Source organism: Gopherus evgoodei, chromosome 4, assembly GCF_007399415.2.
Source record: "Gopherus evgoodei ecotype Sinaloan lineage chromosome 4, rGopEvg1_v1.p, whole genome shotgun sequence".
Lineage (NCBI taxonomy): Eukaryota > Metazoa > Chordata > Testudines > Testudinidae > Gopherus > Gopherus evgoodei.
Genome location: NC_044325.1, coordinates 95,583,070 through 95,604,473, shown reverse-complemented (window position 1 = coordinate 95,604,473; position 21,404 = coordinate 95,583,070). Strand labels below are relative to the sequence as shown.

General features: G+C 45.2%; 1 protein-coding gene across 8 annotated transcripts in view; it reads right to left on the bottom strand.

Moving 5' to 3' along the window:
* The window catches only part of ELP4 (elongator acetyltransferase complex subunit 4), a 283,737-nt gene that overhangs the window by 236,126 nt on the left and 26,207 nt on the right, over positions 1–21,404 (bottom strand). For all 8 annotated transcript variants that reach the window (XR_004000077.1, XM_030560245.1, XM_030560252.1 and 5 more), the window contains exon 3: positions 19,080–19,201. Coding sequence is in view for 7 of the 8 variants with exons in the window: in XM_030560245.1 (XP_030416105.1) it covers positions 19,080–19,201 (122 nt within the window). In the remaining variant the exon portion in view is untranslated. The remainder of the gene's footprint in view (positions 1–19,079; positions 19,202–21,404) is intronic.

Below are 21,404 nucleotides of genomic sequence, written 5' to 3'. Positions count from 1 at the left end.
GAGGTTGGGAAGTTCTGGAGGCTGAGGATAATGGCCGCCATGGCCTGGAAGCAGGCTTGTGGGAGGCACGCAAGGGAGAGATTGGAATCCAGGACCACTCCGATGAAGTCTATTCTTTGGGTCGGCTGCAAAGTGGACTTTTCAGCATTAAGCAGCAGACCTGGCTGTCTGAACAGCTCACGGTGAACCGAACATGAGATTGTACCTGGAGCTCGAAGCAACCCCGAATGAGCCAGTTGTCGAGGTACGGAAACACTTGGATCAGATGTTGATGGAGAGAGGCAGCTATGACGGCAATTCACTTCATAAGGACTCTTGGTGCTGTGGACAGGCCGAAGGGTAGCACAATAAATTGAAAGTGCTATTGGTAGACCACAAAGCAGAGGAAATGCCTGTGTGGCGGGTAAATCGTTATGTGGAAGTATGCTTCCTTCATGTTGAGGGCAGCGTACCAGCCTCCAGGGAAGGAATAATGGTCCCCCGGGAAACCATACGGAACTTCAACTTTACCATGAATTTGTTGAGTCCGTGCAGGTCCAGAATGAGTCGTAGCCCCACTTTTGCCTTGAGGATTAGGAAGTAACAGGAGTAAAACCTCCTGCCCCTTAATTCTCTTGGAACCTCTTCTATCGTACCTCCTGCAGAAGGAGTTGCTTGTGAGAAGGATCCCTGAAGAGGGATGGGGAGGGAGAGTGGAAAGGGGGAAACGAAACAAACTGCAGATGGTATCCGCTTTCCACCATGCGTGGGACCCAGCGGTCTCTTGTTATGCAGATCCATGAATGGAGGAAATAGGAGAGGCGGTTGGAGAAAGGTGGGAAAGGATCCTGTGAGGAGACTGGTGCTCCAACCTTGCGTGCACCTTCAAAAGTTTTGCTTGGGCCCCACCGATGGTTTTGGGGGGTCCTGATTCTGGCCCGTCTGAGGGCCAGACTTCCTCTTACCACCCTGGCAACGTCTTCTGGAGAAGTCCTGTCTGGGCCGAGGGTTAGGGTAGGTGCGTTGCAGTTGGGGCTGGAAGAGTCTATGCTGTGTCACAGGGGTATGCAGGCCCAGTGAGTGCATGATGGCCTGGTTATTTTTTGGACTCTGAAGTCAAGAGTCAGTCTTGTCCAAGATAACCCCTGGCCATCAAAGGGCAGGTCCTGAATCGTTTGCTGCAGCTCCAGCGGAAGACCGGACACCTGCAGCCACAAGATGAGGCGCATGGCTACGCCGGGGGCTAGAGTCCTTGCCGCTGGTCTGCCGCATCTATTGAAGCCTGCAAGGTGGTCCTAGCTACTTTCTTATCCTCCTCTAGCAAGGCACCGAATGCCTCCCTGGACTCCTGAGGAACTAGTTCCTTGAACTTCCCCATGGAGTTCCAGGTGTTGTAATTATAACGGCTCAAGAGAGCCTGCTGGTTAGCCACCCGAAGTTGTAGACCGCCAGTGGAGTATACCTTGCAGCCGAATAAATCCAGGCGCCTAGCGTCCTTGGATTTAGGGGTGGGCGTTTGTTGATCATGCCTTTCCCTTTCATTGACGCACTGTACAGCCAAGGAGCACAGTTGGGGGTGAATGTACAAGTATTCTTAGTCTTTGGAGGGAACTAAGTATTTCCTCTCAACCCACTTGGCAGTGGGAGGGATAGATGCCGGCGACTGCCAGATCATATTACCATTAGCCTGGATGGACTGGATGAATGGCAAGGCTATGCATGTGGGGGCATTGGCAGACAAGATGTCCACCACTGGATCCTCTAGCTCCACCACCTCCTCCACCTGGAGGTTCATGTTTTGTACCACCCTACGCAGCAAGTCTTGGTGTGCACAGAGGTCTATAGGTGGTGGGCCAGAGGAGGTTGTGCCTGCAACTGCCTCATCAGGCGATGAAGAGGACGACAGCCCCGGGACTAATGGTTCTTGGGGTAAGTCTTGCTGGGGCAGGTCCGGCTGTGCCAGGTTCTCCATACTGGGAGTATGTGCCTGAATTGGTTGCAGGGCAGCAGACTCCGCATCCCCGTGGGTGGAGAGGGGGGCTGCTAACCGTGGCCTCCTGGACTCGGGTTTCAGAATGAGCTGAACAAGAAGCCCTGGAGAGGATGCCTTGGGCCTGGTGGTATGCCCAAGGGGTCCAGAAGGACCATTGTGGTGGTTCCTGAGCAGGATTCTGTCTCTTGTCCTGCCATTGACTGTCTCCTTCCACGTCCTGGTCATGGGCGGGGTAGCCACTCTCTGCCTGTGATGACCTCAAGTTAGGGCGGGAAGGCCAACGTGGGGCCGACCAGTTATGCTGTGTTGCACTATCCCACATCGATGGACTGCATCGTAAGGACGAAGATTGGCGCCGAGACCTGGATCGGTATAGTGACTGATGATCACAGCTGTACTGGAGGGAGATGTGGATTACGATGAAGATCTGCGGGTGGAATGGCGTTGGGACATACTCCTCAGAGGTCGGTGCCATGTTTGGTGCCGGGAGCTTGACCGGTACTGACTGTACTGGGAAAGAGATCTTCTCGACACAGAACAGCGCCGAGATGATGATCGGTGACAGGACTGTGAGCGGTGCTGTGCACGGGACCAGTGTCTAGAGCGGGACCATGATCTGGAGCAGTGCCGAGACATCCCAGTCTGCGAGGGGGTATGCATGATAGCGGGTGCCAGAGACTGCGACAGCCCTGACTCAGTGAAGGCAATTAAGTCGCGGGCTGCAGAGAAGGTCTCTGGGGTAGATGGCAGACCAAGCTTGACCATGCTGCACACTGGGGAGCTCATATGCACCGGACTCAACAGCGTTTGCGGTGCCGGAATCAACGGTGCCAGAGCCTTTGTGGGGCAGTCCAGTACAGGATGTTGCTCCAGTGGGGGCATAGGCGGTGCCTGCAACTGGACAGAAGCAGCAGGTTGCTTGTGCTGCTTCTTAGACCCTGGCGATAGCAAGTGGCGCTGGGCCGGTCGCTGTGCCGGAGATGTCTGGTGCCAGAGGTGTGCTTCAGGACGACGGCGCTGGGTCTCTGCTCGGTCCCGAGGGCACCGGGCTAAGTGCTGCTTCCATGAGGAGCTGCCTCAAACGAAAGCCCCACTCCTTTTTTGTCCACAGCTTGAATGCCTTACAGATGTGGCACTTATCTGTTTGATGGAATTTCCCTAGGCACTTCAGGCCGAGCAGGGCTTGAAACCCAGAGACCCCGGGTACTGGGAAGGAGGGATGGGAGAAACTCCCTTTCCTCTAACAACTATATACACTATCTTCACAATTTACTATTAACTACAGCTAGGAACTACTGAAGACTATACTACAAAACTAACTAGAGAAAAACGAGTAAAGAGCTAGGGAAGTGGATATCAGCTATGCTGCGCTCCGCAGTTCCAACGACTGTCATGGGCAGTAAGAAGGAACTGAGAGGGTGTTTGGTCTTCAGGGGCATATATCCGGCACCATAAGGGAGCCACTCCAGCCGACCCACTGAGTGCTGCTAGGATAAAAATCTTCCAACGATCGTGCCCGAGGCGTGCGCACTCCTAATTGGAATTGATATGAGAAAGCACTCAAAGAAGAACCTGGAGTTTAGATTTAAATATTTGCTCTCTTAGGTTCCTGCAAATCTTTTCACGATTAGAGACTGAATCAACTCTGAACACTTCCTGCATGATCCTTGTTTAAAAATGGCCTCAACGTTAATTTCTCTGAGAGAAACAAAGAACCTTTTCCCCATTATAAACATGCTCTTTCACACTCACGCCATCCCTGTTTCAAGTTTTATCTTGAATTATAATGTCAGGAAGACTTGATATAGACATTCTATTCACCAAATATACACAAAAAAGAAGACAAGGAAGAGCTCTAACAAAGAAATAAGATCCCACACAATTAGCTTTTAAATTTGGAGGCTCGTGCTAGTGCCAGCTTCTCATTTCTGATGACACTACCAAGTGGCTATCTTTTCTTCAGAAGAGAAACAGAAGGTGGAAGAAGACTTCAATAAGAAAATGAAGGAGAATACAAGCCTCACCTTCTAATAGTAGAACCTGGAATTAGATTTCTATATATATGTGATAAATATAATTGTTCACTGTTGGCACTCAGGCCCAAACAGCATTTGGCAGCTTCATCTTCACTTCTTCAGTAGCATGTTGTCATAGTTTTATGTAGTACTGTTATGACAGTGAAACCTTGTGTACTTGGCTGAGATGCACAGTTTAAGTCAGGAAAGTTTCAGAAGTACAACTCTTTAAAGATGTGAATGTGGAAGTTCAGTTAGGGAAGAGGAACTGGCATAATCAAGAGATGACAGAACCTTTCCTATACACTGATATTAAGCAGGAACTTTGGAGATGTATCAGCTAGGTCACTTTGATAAACTCGTGCAATTTGAAAAGTACAGTCATCAAAAGTGTGATAATCAGAATGCAAACCTGCTAGCACACATTTTCTAATGATTCAATGTCTTCTTTGATGTGCACCAAATAACAACTAAAAATGCCATCTTCTGAAGTAAACATGTATCCTTACGTTCACAAAGAATTCCTTTGCAGTAGCAATCATTGCAGACCACTGTATTAAATTAGGACATCTGCATCTCAAAAGGATAATTTGGAAGTCTTAAGCACCAGTCAGATTACTCTTCCCAGATTTGTCACTCCTCCTTTGGATGAAAAGCTTTATCTACTGGCTTGTCTACAAGAGGAAATTTACTGGTATAGTTATAATGCCATAGTTTTACCTATGTAACTCCTTGTGTGGATACTTATTAAGAATGCTAAATCAGAAAAAAAAACATATGTCACTTTCGAAGTATAAACTAAAAGGCACTCATTCTGGAATAAGACTATCTATATGGGGAGTTATTCTGGTATAATCATAGTGGTACAGTTATCCCCATAAATTTCCACATGAAGACAAACTCTATCTGTGAAATCTCCAGTCTCAGCTTAAGAGCACTCTTTTTGTTAAATGAACAACAAGCCCACGTAATAAAGAGTTTTCAGATTTTTGCCCACTAGATCTTCAGCGTTCATTTCCTAGCCTGGATAAAACACTTACTTTGCTTCAATTAAGGAAGATAAACAGTATTTCTACATAGTAACTGTGGGTGTAATTTGCAGCTTTTGAAGATACACCTATGGTAGCTTGTGCTCTAGCTAGCTTGCAACGAAACAGAAGTGAGGACATGACACCACATGCCACACAAGCCCACATTACACCCTCCACTCCACATCACCCTCACTTCCATTTTTAGCTAACTATAACAAAGAATGCGTGTAGGCCTACATGATCCACAAATCATGCCCGTGGTTGCAGCATAGATTTAAAGATGCTCTCAAGTACATGAGCTCTATAGGTACTCTTAAGAAATTCTCATCCAAACTGGGAGATAGGAGGAACGAGAAATGTAGTGAACACAAAGCAGATTAGACATTTTTGAAACGACCAGGCAATGGAGATATGAAAATAGAGACCTTTGTTATTTGTGTGTGTTGCTGAACCACCAAATCTGGGAGAGGGGGCAAAGCTTGCTTTAAGACCATCTTTTAGTTCCTTGTTCCGTGGGGCTGCCAGGAGTCACTTCAGTCCCCAGCCTCATTTGAGCAGATGTAGGGCTGTCCTAATTCAGTTGACTGCAGTGGCCTCCAAAGGGCAATTCAAGGCGGGGGGGGGAGGGGGGAAGGGAGCACTGGATTAGGGACTGGTTTCATAGAGTCAATTACAACAGATTTACATTGCCTTGGGATTCTCCAGTTAATCTGGATTATTTTTCTCTTCAGCTATTTGAATACTGATAACATCTTATGGTGGTGTGTTCTATTTCCTCTTATTTTATGTCTAAAAAACCCCTGATATTGACTGCTAAAATAATTTCACACATAAGTGTCCTCATGCTGGTTTCTAATCATTTACAAAAGGTGTATAGAAATGTAATTTGAGTTGATAATCACTAATTTCCTAACCAGATAGCCATTTAAACATTACTGTATACTGTTGCACACAAAGGGAGAACAGTGTTTTTATTTTATAGGTAAAATTCCCATCAAGATAAGTTACACAAAATTAAAAGACCTGTAAACTTATTCAGTGTTAGGGGGAAATGTGAGGTGGGATCCAGGAGTTAACTGAGTTTCATAATTATAGAAATTAGATATTGGAAAAAATCCCTTATGCCATCCGGTCCTCCTCCCTTTCAGTGTAGATGGCTCTTTGTAGCATAGCCTCAGGCCAAGATTTTCAGAAGTAAGGATCCTGATTTACAGAAAGTGCTGGACTCCGTCCCTCTTAAAATTAGACTCTTTTGAAGGATCTCATATTGGATACCTAAAATCATTAGGTACTTTTCATAATGTTGGCCTTAGTGCTTTCTCCAGTCTAATTTTTAAATAGCTAAAATGAGAGGCCTTTCACCACTTCCATACAGTGACTCTTCTTTACAGGCTAATCTTTTATTCACCACTTTTATTCATTTTATTTATTTGTATTGTCATTCAATCTAAAGCTTTCTTGAGCTGTTTTGGCACAATTTTATAGGTATTTTTAGACTGTTTGAAATAATTTTACTTCCTTGTTAATACCTTAATACTTCTTTCTTTTAATCTCTTTTTAGGATCAGTGCTTCTCCATTCTTGAGGCTCTTCCATGAATTCTCGTCACTTTTAAAGACATGTTCTGATAACAAAATGTGTGAGAGAAAGAGCAAGAGTGGAGTGGAGTGGAGCTTCTTAAGTGAAGAGATGAAGTAATCTGGGTGAAAATGGAACAGCACAGTGATACAAGTCCTTTGGTGGCAGAGAAGACAAAGAAAGCAAGAATAGAAAGAAGCATCCTGAACCAGAGCATCTTCTTAAGACACACCTTGCAGAGCAGAAAAAAAATGCGATCATGTGGGTATCTCCAGTGGTGAAAAAACGTAAACATATACAAATCATGCATCTTTGGGTGTTTTAGGTGGGGAGGAAAAAAAAAGGAAAAGGTTAACAGAAAACCAGGGAGTGACAGAGGATTGTAGAAAAGCAAATTGACAACAGATTTCAAAAAAGGAAATCAGAGACCCTGGTGACTCAAACCTAGCCCCAATTCACAGTAAAACAACAGAATAAATATGTAAATAAAAAGTCATTCAACACCAAAAGACTAATCTAATCATAAGCAAAAAACTGGAAACAAACTATGAGGGCTTTTGTTTTTGTTTTTGTTTTTTTTTAAATATAAAATAGCAATACAAGTAGCTGAAAGGACTGCAACAAATGCAGTATCTGGATTTTAGTGCTGCATTTGATACAGCGATACAAAATCATACTTACAAAATAAACATCAATTAGCTCAAATACAGTGTCAAATACATTAAAAGTTATTTCAAGGACTGCAAACAGTAACGGGAAATGTTTTAAGTTGAGGTGGAAGAGTGTCTAGCTGAGGGAAGACAGCAAATCAGACAAATTTGAAGTATGACGGCGGATGAAATTTTGTGCTTTGTACATAAAGACATCAAACCACAAAACTCCGAGATTATATTGCTTCTCCACGAGACCACAATCCAAATACTGCATTAAATTCTAGCATCGCAATAACAGAAATTAACAAACCAGAAGACGTTCTAAGAACAAAAAAAATTTAAGGGAATTTTTAAAAGAGTTAAATTCACATAGCTTGGCAATGACTAAGAGGTGATGTATAAATCTACAAATACGTAGCAAGTCCATGGAGTTGTACCAGTGGATTTTACTAGTATAAAGGAACAACATTGAAGTAAAAGAAGAGCAAATATTAGGAAAATCCTTATAACAGTGAGAGCTACTAGATTATAGAATAATTCTAAAAAGGAATGCAGTGAAGACCACATGACTTGGGACATTTAGAGCAAAGTGATATGGACTATAAAATGTATTGCAGAAAAATATCTGACAGATGCAGGCACTAGATAAGTGTGTAAGATATAAGCAACTTTAACTATATCTGATACAGTTTTGTAAAAGTTAATTTAATTTTATATCAAATTTTATTCTTTTTTAGCGATTGTCCTATTGCTTCAATTGAAAAAGTACTAAAGCAAATGAATTTTCACCTATGCTATTATTCAGAGATTACCAAATTACAAGCTTTATGAGCTTTTCAAAAGGGTATGTGTCATAAACAGATAGTCAAGGGTTAATAGAACAGAAGTACTTCATGTCTCTTTTGCCTGTAAAGGGTTAAATTCAGTGAGCCTGGCTGTCACCTGACCAGAGGACCAATCAGGGGACAGGATACTTTCAAATCTTGAAGGAGAGAAGTTTGTGTGTGTGCTGCTAGTTTTCGGTTGTTGTTCACTCTGGGAGCTCAGAGGGACCAGACGTGCAACCAGGTTTCTCTCCAATCTCTTTGATACAGTCTCTTATATGTCCAGAATAGTGAGTACTAGGTAGATAAGGCAAGTTAGGCTTATGTTTGTTTTCTTTATTTGCAAATGTGTATTTGGCTGGAAGGAGTTCAAATTTGTATTTTGCTGAAAGGATTTTAATTTGTACTTGTATACTTAGGCTGGGAGGATATTCCCAGTGTCTATAGCTGAAAGATCCTGTAACATATTCCATCTTACATTTACAAAGATAATTTTTACTGTTTTTTCTTTAATTAAAAGCTTTTCTTGTTTAAGAACCTAATTGCTTTTTTAATTTGGTGAGACCCCAGGTGACTGGGTCTGGATTCACCAGGGAATTGGTGGGGAGAAAGGAGGGAAGGGGGAGAGAAAGTTAATTTTCTCTCTGTGTTACGATTACTTTCTCTCTCAAGGAGAGTCTAGGAGGGGGAGAGAGAAAGAGGGGGGAAGGTGGATTTTCCTCTCTGTTTTAAGATTCCAGGAGTTTGAATCACAGTGATCTTCCAGGGTAACCCAGGGAGGGGAAGCCAGGGAGAGGCAACGGAGGGGGAAAGGGTTTACTTTCCTTGTGTTAAGATCCAGAAGGTCTGGGTCTCGGGGGTCCCTGGGCAAGGTTTTGGGGGGACCAGAGTGTACTAGGCACTGGAATTCCTGGTTGGTGGCAGCGCTACAAGTACTAAGCTGGTAACTGAGCTTAGAGGAATTCATGCTGGTACCCCATCTTTTGGACGCTAAGGTTCAGAGTGGGGAATTATACCATGACAGTATGATTTAATCAATAAGGGACTGACATTGTTTGGGCTATTTTTATACAGAGAGGGGTGTTTTATTTAATTTTTTGTGCATTTTGTTTTTTGCACTTTATTATATACATTAAATGTATTTAGGGAAAGGATGGTGGGGGGAAGACAGGGAGGAATAAGCTAAAAGGAAAGGAGCGGGAGGTAAGAGGGGAAGGGAAGGAAAAGGAAGGAAGGAAGGATGGATAGAAGCATTAAGGACAAGTGAATCTAGGCTGAAGAGAAGTGACTGTGAGGAGATGGTGGGAAGGGGCTGGAGCATATACTCAGTTGGCACATGAGAAGAACAACAATAGTGAAAAGATGGTTACTCATCTTTGTAATTGCTGTTCTTCAAGATGTATTACTCATATCCATTCCAGTTAGGTGTGCGCACACGCCGCGTGCACGTTCGTCGGAAGATTTTTACCCTAGCAACACTCGGTGGGTCGGCTGGGCACTCCCTGGAGTGGTGCTGCCATGGCGCCGGATATATACCCCTGTCAACCCAACCGCCCCTCAGTTCCTTCTTGCCGGCTACTCTAACAGTGGGAAAGGGGGGCGGGTTTGGAATGGCTATGAGCAACACATCTCGAAGAACAACAGTTACAAAGGTGAGTAACTGTCTTTTCCTCTTTGAGTGATTGCTCATATCCATTCCAGTTAGGTGATTCCAAGTCTTACCTAGGCGGTGGGGTCGGAGTGAGATGTGGCAGAATGCAAAACTGCTGAGCCAAAGGCTGCATCATCTCTAGACAGTTGAACCAGAGCATAATGTGAAGCAAAGGTTTGGACTGAGGACCAGGTAGCTGTGCGACATATTTCCCGGATTGGTACGTGAGCCAGGAAAGCAGCAGATGAAGCCTGAGCCCTGGTAGAATGTGCAGTGAGATGGCCCAAGCCTGAGCCAAGTCATAGCAAGTGCGGATGCATGCCATCACCCAAGAGGAGATCCTCTGGGAGGAGACAGGTAGTCCCTTCATTCGGTCTGCCACTGCAACAAAGAGTTCGGGCGATTTACGAAAGGGCTTCGTCCGTTCGATATAAAATGCGAGCGCCCTACAGACATCTAGAGAGTGCAATTGTTCCTGTCGTGATGAATGCGGCTTCGGGAAGAAGACCAGAAGGAAGATGTCCTGATTGGTATGAAAGGCCGATACCATTTTAGGGAGGAACGCTGGGTGTGGTCGTAACTGCACCTTGTCCTTGTGAAAGACTGTATACGGTGGGTCCACCGTGAGTGCCCGAAGCTTGGAGACTCTTCTGGCCAATGTAATGGCTACGAGGAAAACTGTCTTCCAGGACAGGTATAGCAGTGAGCAAATTGCCAACAGCTCGAATGGTGGAGACATAAGTCTGTTTAAGACTAGGTTGAGATCCCAGGTAGGGGCAGGGCAGCATACTTGGGGGTATAGGCGTTCCAAGCCCTTAAGGAACCTGGAAACCATAGGGTGTAAAAACACAGAGCGGCCACTTTCTCCTGGGTGGAAGGTAGAAATGGCCGCCAAGTGCACCCTCAATGATGATACCGCTAGGCCCTGCTGTTTGAGAGACCAGAGGTAGTCCAGGATGGTGGGGATCGAGACCTCAATGGGAGTAACATTTTGCGTTTCGCACCAGCAGGAGAAACGCTTCCACTTGGCCAGATACATAGACTGAGTGGAAGGTTTTCTGCTACCTAGGAGTACTTGTTGCACTGGGGTAGAGCAACGTAACTCTGACTGGGTTAACTATGCAGGAGCCATGCTGTGAGGTGAAGGGACTGCAGGTCTGGGTGGTGAAGCCTGCTGTGGTCCTGAGTTATGAGGTCTGGATGATGAGACAAGGTGACTGGGTTGGCTATCGACAAGTCGAGCAACATGGTGTACCAGTGTTGCCTGGGCCACGCAGGGGCGATCATGATCAGGCGAGCTCAGTCCCTGTGGAGCTTTAGTAGGACCTTGTGAACCAACGGGAATGGTGGAAAGGCGTAAAGTAGATGGCTCTTCCACGGAATCAGGAAGGCGTCCGAGATCGAATCCCGGGAGAGACTTTGGAAGGAGCAGTACCTCTGGCGTTTCCTGTTCTCGAGGGAAGCGAAGAGGTCTATGTGCGGAAATCCCCACTTCTGGAAGACAGAATATATAATGTCCGGATGAATTGACCACTCGTGAGACAGGAAGGATCTGCTGAGTTGATCTGCCAGAGTGTTCTGAACTCCTGGGAGAAAGGATGCTACCAGGTCTATCGAGTGGGCTATGCAAAAGTCCTATAGTTGGATCGCCTCCCGACAAAAGGGGGGAGGATCGTGTCCCTCCCTGCCTGTTTATGTAGTACATGGCCATTGTGTTGTCTGTAAACACAGAGACACAACGGCCCTGTAGGTGTTGCTGGAACGCCTGGCACGCCAGGCGGACTGCTCTTAGTTCTCCCTAAGTGCGAAGATGGCCGAGGTGAGCACCCCAGCCGAGAGATGACGCGTCAGTCGTCAGAGACATGGAGGGCTGTGGTGGATGGAATGGCAGTCCTGCACACACCAGGGAGGGTGTCAGCCACCAGTCGAGGGAGCCTAGGATGCTCGGGGGAATAATGACTACCATGTCTATGGCATCCTTGCCTGGGCGGTAAACCGAGGCGAGCCAAGTTTGAAAGGGACGCAGACGTAGTCTGGCGTGCTTGGTCATGAACGTGCAGGCAGCCATGTGACCGAGGAGGCCGAGACAAGCGCGAGCAGAAGTTGCCGGGAAGTTTTGAAGGCCTTGTATAATTGATACTATTGCCTGAAATTGGGGTCGTGGTAAACTGGCCTTTGCGAGACTGGAGTCCAGGATGGCCCCAATGAACTCTATTCTTTGTGTGGGCACTAGAGTAGATTTCTCTAGGTTGATCATCAGGCCTAGTCACATGAAGAGGTCCTTGACGATGCCCACATGACTGGTGACTTGGGCCTCGGAGGTCCCCCAAATTGAGCCAATCGTCGAGGTATGGGAAGACGTGTATTCGATGATGATGGAGGGAGGCAGCAACTACAGCCATGCACTTCATGAATACCCGAGGGGCTGTAGGGAAGCCAAACAGAAGGACTGTAAACTGAAAATGCTGATGGTTGACCACAAACCAGAGGTACCGTCTGTGCGGAGGGTAAATGGCAACGTGAAAATATGCGTCCTTCATGTCGAGGGCAGCATACCAGTCTCCGGGATCCAAAGATGGGACGATTGTCCCCAGGGATACCATGCAGAACTTCAACTTTTTCATGAACTTGTTCAGTCCTTGCAGGTCTAGGATAGGCCTGAGGCCTCCTTTCGCCTTGGGGATTAGGAAATACCAAGAATAGAACCTCTTGCCCCTTAAGTCCTTCGGTACCTCCTCTATAGCTCCCATCGCAAGGAGCGATGAGGAGGGGGGTTGGAAGGGAGGGAGTGAAATAAACTGGAGGTGGTATCCTAATTCTACCATGCGTAGGACCCAACGATCGAGGTTAATTGGGTCCAAGCAGAGAGGAAAGGGGAAAGGCAGTTGTAAAACTGAAAAGGATCCTGGGAGACAACTGGTACACCGCCCTCGGGCGCACCTTCAAAAGTTCGGTTTGGATCCCGTCGTTGACTTGGAGGGACCGTTCTTCTGACCCCCTTGAGGCCCAGACTGTCATCTGTGGTTGCCTCGACCTTGCCTCCTGCCAAAGTCCTGTCTTGGTCTAGGCGGGGGGTAAGGGCGTTGAGGTTGGGTACGGAAGGAATCATCGTTGAGTCTGTGGTGTATGCACCCCGAGCGAACGCATAATCACCCGATTATCTTTCAGACTCTGTAGCCTAGGGTCCGTCTTCTCGGAGAAAAGATCCTGGCCATCGAATCGCAAGTCTTGGATAGTGTGCTGAAGTTCAGGTGGCAGGCCTGACACCTGAAGCCATGATAGACGCCTCATGGCGATTCCAGAGGCCACAGTCCGAATCGGCAGCGTCCAGCGAGGCCTAGAGAGAAGTTCTTGCCACCTTCTTTCCTTCCTCCAATAGTGCCTTAAATTCTTGGCAGGAGTCTTGCGGGACCAGCTCTGTGAATTTCCCTACCGCCTCCCAGGTGTTGTAACTATACCTGCTAAGTAGGGTTTGCTGGTTCACTACCCCTGAGTTGGAGGTCCCCCTGAAGTAGATTTTACGGCCCAACAAATCCATGCGCCTAGCCTCCTTAGATTTTGGGGCAGGGGCTTGCTGGCCATGGCACTCCCGTTCATTTACGGACGTATGACCAGTGAGCAGGGTGCACATATAAGTACTCGTACCCCTTAGAGGGCACCATGTACTTCCGTTCCACTCCTCTGGCCATGGGCGGAATAGATGCCGGGGATTGCCAAATGGTATCTGCCTTAGCTTGAAATCGATCGAATGAACGGTAAGGCCACTCGAGTTGGTGCATCCGCCGACAGTATATCTACCACAGGGTCCTCAACCTCCGGAACCTCCTCCACCTGGAGGTTTATATTCAGGGCGACACGCCTCAGGAGGTCCTGGTGTGCCCTGAGGTCAATTGGAGGCGGGCCCGATGAGGATGTCCCCGCTATCGCTTCATCCAGGGAAGAGGAAGACGAAAGGCCCGGGACGAGTGGGCCCTGTATGGTCTCCTGATCATGGGGGACGTCAGGGACCAGTGGGACCTGAGGGTCCAGTGCATGGATGGAAGCTTCCTCCATACCCGCAGGAGGGGGGCGGCTAACAGTGGCCTCTGGCACCCGGTGTTCCGATGGAACGGAGCATGATGTCACTGTGGGTCCACCTTGGGCTTGATGATAGGCCCAAGGTGTCCAGAAGGACCACTGATGAGGTCTCTGGTCTGGGCCATGGGTCTCGTGGAAGACTTGGCTGTGAGTATCCGAATCACGGTCGTTTGCGTAGGAGGCACTGTCCGCGTGTGATGATACTAATGTATGGCAAGATGGCCATGGAGGAGCTGAAACCACTTGGGAAGGGTCTCTGCGTCTGGTTGATCAGTCTCCACGCGGCACCGGAGAACGGTACCAGGCGCCATACTGGTACCGGAAATGAGACTGGGACCTGCGACTGGAGTGGTGCCGGGAGGTCGACCGGGACCTCGAAGCTCTACGTCGAGAGCGGCTGCGAGAGGTGCGGTGCCGTGAATGGTGCCGGGAGCTGGATTGGTGCCAAGACTATTGGGTCGGCGAGCGCTATCTCGAACGGTGCCGCGAGTACAACCAGTACCGAGATGGAGAGCAGTACCGGGACTGCGAGCGGCGTCAGGACCAGGATTGGCGACGGGACTGAGAACGCCGGCGGGACCTCGATCGTGTCGGGTGCCTTTCAGTGGTGCCGAGCGAGGATGGTCTCAGCAGCAGGGCAGGCTTGCCTACTGATTGGATAACCCGCATCGGCGGTGCCGGGGGTTGAAGCAGCGCAGGGTCTGTCAGGGCAATCAGCTCCCTTGCTGTAGAGAATGTCTCCAGCGTGGAAGGAACAATAAGCTCAACCATGGCGCACGCCAGGGAGCTGTCAGGCACTGGACTCGATGGCTCTTGCGAGGCCGGAATCAACAGCGCTGAAGTTGTCGGTGCCAGGTGGTCCGACTTAGGTGGGCGCTCTGACTGCGATGTAGGCACAGGTGTCACAGGAGTCTTGTGCCTCTTGACCCGCGGGGAGAGAGAGCAGTGCCGGGCAGGCTTCTGGGCCGGCGACGGTTGGTGCTGAGGGGCCTTCGTGGTGCCGGTGCGCTCCCGTGCTGAAGATGCACTTCTCCCCAGTGCGGACTGTCCGGCGCTCGGTGCCAAGGGCGGAGGAGTAAGGGTTGCCTCCATCAGGAGCTGTTTGAGATGAAAGTCCTGCTCCTTTTTTGTCCGCGGCTTGAAGGCCTTGCAGATGCGGCACTTAAGTGCCTGGGGGAATCCCACCTCGCAGACAAGGCAGGAGTGTGATGATCTCCTGTCGGCACCGGCTTGTGACAAGCCGAGCAGGGTTTGAAACCCGGTGAACAGGGCATGGGCCCTAGCACCGGGTAAGGGGAAAGGGCTAATCCCCAACCCCTCTTAACTATATACAATAACTACGTTAAAGAACTAATAAAACTAAGTAGAAATATAGAAAATTGAACTATATACACAATAACGATGAAAGAACTACGAGAAGTTAGGGAGGTGGAGATCAGCTAAGCCGCGGTCCACTGTTCCAACGACCGACATGGGCAGCAAGAAGGAACTGAGGGGCGGTTGGGTCGGCAGGGGTATATATCTGGCGCCATGGCGGCGCCACTCCAGGGGGTGCCCAGCCGACCCACCGAGTGTTGCTAGGGTAAAAATCTTCCGACGAACGTGCACGTGGCATGCGCACACCTAACTGGAATGGATATGAGCAATCACTTGAAGAAAAACTGTAGAAAACATAACTGGATGACATCATGTGTGTCCAAATATGCCTGCTGCTGAAAATACTTCTGCAGTAGTGTCTTTGGTTGGCTTTACCATGTAGTTTCTTTCTTTTGTCCATATGGCGAGGGGGTATACATGGGATCCTAATATCTCTGTCATGAGGGGTAGGAAAGGGTTGTCTACCCTGCACAGTTCTGGGTATGAAGGTCATTGTGGGGAAGGGGTAGCCCACAGCTGGGTATCATCTTTCTCCTTCCCAGCTGATCCTGCTGGCTTGAATCTATAACCCCCAAGTTGGCTCCACCCATTGACGTATATTTTGAACAGTGGTTTCCTTTTAAAGTCTGTCCTCCTGCCATGCAAACACGCTATACATACTGGAGTAATAAACTGATTGGATTTTTATAATGTGGCAGTCACAGTGAAAAGAAGAGAATAGGTCTAAGAAACAAAATAAAACATTTTATTGTATATTTCTTTTTTTGTCAGAGTTACATATAAAAACCTTTATTTTAATTTCAAGCCTAACTTTACTCATTTTTCAGCAACAAATTTTATCAAACATATTAAAATGTTAAATGGCAATTTCACATTCCCACTCTAATCAAGTTCAACAAAGGTTTGGCTCAGTCTTTTATTTTATGATTTCTTACATAATGGAAGTGAAGTATACCATAATAAATCTTCTAACACAAACTCCTAACACTTTGTACATTCTTACTTATGGTGGAGACTTGTCTTTTAGATAAGTATACTGACTGAACAGAAATGCTCTGAAATGTTTAAAATATCTTGTTAAAAATCATCATGTATATTGTTCTATAGGATTTTCTACAGGAGTGTAATTTTTTAGTGTTACATCTTAAAGCTGACTTCTTGAAGGAGCTTTGACTACAATAGGCATGAATATGTTTTGAAAAGATGATGGATAAATTGCTGGGTGGTAATATAACATATCTTAGGCAGCTGATGGGGCTTTTTTTCTTCTACTTGTCTTTTAGTTATACACAGTTTTAAGATAATTATGGTCTGTAAGATTGTCTTTTCCCCTTTCTAGTACCAGCAATATTTGTCTTGGTTACAGGTTCCAGAAACACCCAATCATACATCATAAAATTAATGCAGGGCAATTATAGCATTTAACATTGCACAGTATGTACAAACCGTCAATGTCCTTGTTTTGGTCAATCATTTTCTGGATTAGTTGCCGGTGACAGGTTTTTAAGATGCAATAGTTTATTGAACTATTAGTTAAATGATAGCATGCTGCACTCATTGCCAGAATTTTACCTAAAGAAAACTAACAATTTATATAACTCATGGTTTAAGAAAAATAAAATCTTTGTCTTTCCACTGACTGCAACTCTACAATGCCCACTCTCCCCAAAGCTCAGTGAACCAAAATTCTTAGTTACATGAATGTTGGGATACCATTAAAAGAACCTAAATTTCAAGATCCTAAAATTGAGACACTGCTCAATATGCATTCACAGGAAAATTTCTAATGATGTTTCTTTGTATGATTCACAAACAAAACTGGTCTTTGAATGAAAAACCCATTTAAAGAAGATAAACGTTGACATTAAAGAAACATGTTTTCCACAAACCTCCCGGCCCTTTCTAATAAATCAAGGGTAGCACAGAATAACATATATTGACTTATAACACTGAAATAGAAAATGAAGAAGAATTGTTAATGGTAAGATTAAGAGCTTTGATAGCTATGTTTTTAATGATTTGTAATTATGTACAGTGAATGAGCACAATTGATGCCACACTTAGGCCACACCTTTGGCTGACATAAGTGTGGTTTTGTCAATTCTTCTTTTACATAGAATTGCTACTCTGCTTAAAATGTTTTGTGACAGAACAAAGATTACTTCTTTCAATACATGTTAGTAGAACATATCATGATAAACAAAATATATAATGATATAAAAACATCCTTCCTCCAGGAAAACTCAGGATAGGGTGTCACAAATACAAATATACATGACCCAGAAACTGCAAATCCAGCAGGAAAAATACAGAAGTTTGGTAACTGAAGCTTGCGCATGCATAGTGTACGGGTTACCTAAAATCCAAAGGGCTGATGTGCTAAAAGCCGCTTGGATAAAGATTAATCTGTAACATAGGCATCTATAAAAAGACCTAAGGGACCATGGGCCCAAACTGGAGAAACACTACACCAGAAACTCAATAAAGGGACAGAAAAATCAGACCCTGGCATCAGAGAAGGCGACAACTATCCTGGAAGATGGAAAAACTTCACAGTGCTCCAGAATGTGGTAACTTGGGCCCATTTGCCAATTCTATCTTGTCTATTATAAAATATATGTTCAGACATTATAAGTGACAATAATTCTGTCTGAAATTGTATAAATAAAGACAAAAAATGATTAAGTCTAAATTAGGTGGATTTGTGACTCAGTTTACCAACTTTCACCCCCAGCAATACATACCGTCCTCCAACGTTTGACTTTTTGGTGAGTTCCAGTCCTGAGCAGCTCAGAGGTTCCACAGGAGAGGATCTCTACTCCAAACTATCTGAAAGCCCTTTATTCCAAAAGCTAAGCCAGTTTTTGGGAAAAATCTTAAGTTTCCTGAGCGTTAGCAACCCAAGTAGATTCTGGGCCACAGAGCAGAGGGAATTTGAATGCAATGCCTGAATAGGTTCCTACTGAGTATATGTATCTCCAAGTTGTGCCCCACATCTGCTTCCCAGGCAGGTAGTGGTTGCTAGTGCCATTCCCAGGCTGACTTCATGTAAGTAATGTAGTCTGACCTCCATCAGAGCATTAGGCCCTCACTAACATCAATGGGATGTGATTTGTGGAACCAAAGACAGAGTGCGTAGGACATTTCAGGATCAATCTCTTAATACAGTCACGGACATGCACATACGTAGATAATACACTTCCAGAAACATACACATAGCAGAAGCAAAAGGGTAGCACTTATCAAGATTTTTTGCACTTTTATGGAGGTCTACAAGGATCTTTTTAGCAAGGGAGAAACTCAGCATTCAGAAGTAGTGGCAAAATTGTGCATACAAGCTGCTGTCACAACAACCCATATTTCTTCTTCCCCAGTTTGATTACTACGTTGCCAAATTTTCTCAGTTATAGCAGTCTTAGGTGTTACCATTGTAATAGGAACATATTTTAGAAAAATTAAATTTAAAGATGCCAATGTCCCTTTGCCTTTTTTGTTTATATATCATACTAAAAATGGCTAATCATTACAAAGTAGTTATACTACAAAGAGAGCTCTAAGCTTCCTTTTTTAATATATCGTTCAAAAAATCTATATATTTCAAGGTGTCTCGATACTATTTCATTTAAACTATCCTAGATATAAACACAGGAAACAGCAGCTATATAATTATGAGAGATACAAACTTTTTCAAACTACCTTGAAATTAGCTTAACTACTATTTATAACAGATAGATGAAATTGTAAATAATGTATTCTCTTGATTAAGAACATCAGTGTGCATAACGTAGAATATATATTTTAGAACCTTATTAAATTAATCAAGGGATTAACTTTACTTTGTAAACAGGTTTGTAAAAATATCTGGATTAATCAACTATAATCTAATGTATCAATTTTTTTACCTTTAAAATGTCAGCAGGATCCTCTTTAGCAGAAGCAACAAACAAATTATGTCCACAGACTATTCCCTCTGCGAGGAAATACTTGAACAACAAGTTGGAGTAAATACTGTATTTATCTTCCTCTGTGGAAATAGAGGGTTTTTTGGTTAGTCACAAAAAACAAGTTGTGTGTGTGTCTCCCATCTTTCCCATCCATGTTTATTCCAACACTGTACAAATGCTCTTTGAATACCTCTTCAGGTCCGCTTCTCAAAGACTAGCCCCCCTATAACTACCAAGAGTCAGTGAGGAACCCAGAAGCACAAGCTAAGGGAGATGAATCCAAAGCATTAAAAGTATGACTCCATGAGAGATTGTATTTTTGATTTCTCAGATTAGAAAAGGCACAGCCATGGCATTTTAGGACCATCCTGACATACACTGGGTCCATATCCCAGCAGCAATCTCCACCTGAAGACAAGAGCTGGGCCTTCTTCACAACTCCGTTTTCCACCAATATCAACTAATTGAGGTTGCAATAGCTCAAACAACTCCTCACCTAATGCTTCTTTTTGGGTCAACAGGAAAGCAAAAGATTAAAATGTGACACTTTCTTATGCATGATAGAACTATATGCTACTCATCAAGTTGTCATGGCTTTTTATAAAATTTATATGACATTTCACAAGCAATGACACATACGAGCTACTGTAATAAGAAATGGCATCCCTCTCTCTATATATATTTATCATTTACACATCAGTATTTGTCTGTTGTGCCAAAACAGCTCATTTCTGTTTACCAGTTCTCACACCCTAGATGTGTGTGTGTGTGTGCACATTCAAGAACAGCAAATAGACATGGAAAAATCTATATAAAACATAAGTCTCTAGAAATTCAATCTTTAAAAGTATTTTTAGTTGGCAAAAGAGCTTCAGGTCGACAATTTGTTTTCAAAGTCACTCTAAGTAAACATATCAAAATGAAAGACAAGGTCAGAAGCATGAAAGTTTATAGTAGTTTTTTTCCCCCCAGAGAAGCCAGGAAACAAGAGCAGCATAGAATGGAGTTTTGAGAGGGAGTTCTCCAGGTCAAGGAGGAGCGACTACATAACCCTTGGGGTGAGTGTTATCTGTTTGTTTGTTCTTTGTTTGCCATGTTTGTTTGCTTGCCATGTTTGTTTGCTTGCCATGTTTGTTTGCTTGCCATGTGCCTGACTGAAATTTATAGTGTGGTCTGTTTGGCGGGGTGGATGGGTGGGTGGCAATGTGTTGAGCCTAGTGCTAAGAGGTTCTTTAAGGGATCAGGGATCAAAGCCTTGTTAGAAGCCCTTAACCAGTGGGTGGGGCTACTCCAGGAGAACAGGTTTTAAAAAAACAGCTCCTAAGCGATGAAAGGAGCTAGCAAACAGGTGAGTGAGTTTAGAGAGGGAACAAGAGAGACAGATATACCTAACATTCTCTAAAAGTATGCCAACAAACACCCCATGCCAAACAAACAAAAACCAGCAAGAGTAAAATGAATGCAGCAGAAGTCCAGCAGTGGAGTGGTGGATACCCAGTTTATTGCACCGAATGCAGCATGTATGATTACCAGCCTTGTAAGGCCAGAGTGGCTGAATTGTACAAGCTAAGTGAGACAGAGAGGTACACAGACAAAAAACTTTCCAAGACACAGTAGAGCAGTCTCACTCTCACAGCCTTTGTGCTATTGAGGAAGAAGAAAGTCTCGGGGAAGGAGAACATCAAACTGGATTGGAAGGAAACAGTTCCATAGTTGGGATCCTCTTTCCAGATGATGTCATAGTATCCTCTTGCACTAAGGGTGCCCCTCTGGGAGAGAGGAACCAAGTTCTTAGGAAGTGAAGGCAATAGCAATGGGGGATTTGATTTTAGAAACACCGATAGTTGGGTTTGTGATAATCGGGAGAGTAGCATGGTAAGTTGTCTGCCAGGTGTGAAAGTTGTGTATCTCTTGAGACATCTAGACAGATATGTGCAGTGCTGGGGACGAGCTGGTGGTTGTGGTACATGTAGGTACTAATGACATAGGGGAAGGTAGGCGAGAGGTCCTGGAGGCCAAATTTAGGCTGCTAGGAAAGAGATTAAAGTCCAGGACCTCCAGGGTAGCGTTCTCCAAAATGCTTCCAGTTCCATATGTAGGCCCAAGTAAACAGGCAAAACTGCAGAGTCTCAATGTGTGGATAAGATGGTGCAGGGAAGAGGGTTTTAGGCTTATTAGAAACTGGGGAACCTTTTGGGAAAGGAGAAGCCTATGAAGGATGCACTCCACCTAAACCAAAATGGAACCAGATTGCTAGCATGTAAAATTAAAAAGGTTGCAGAG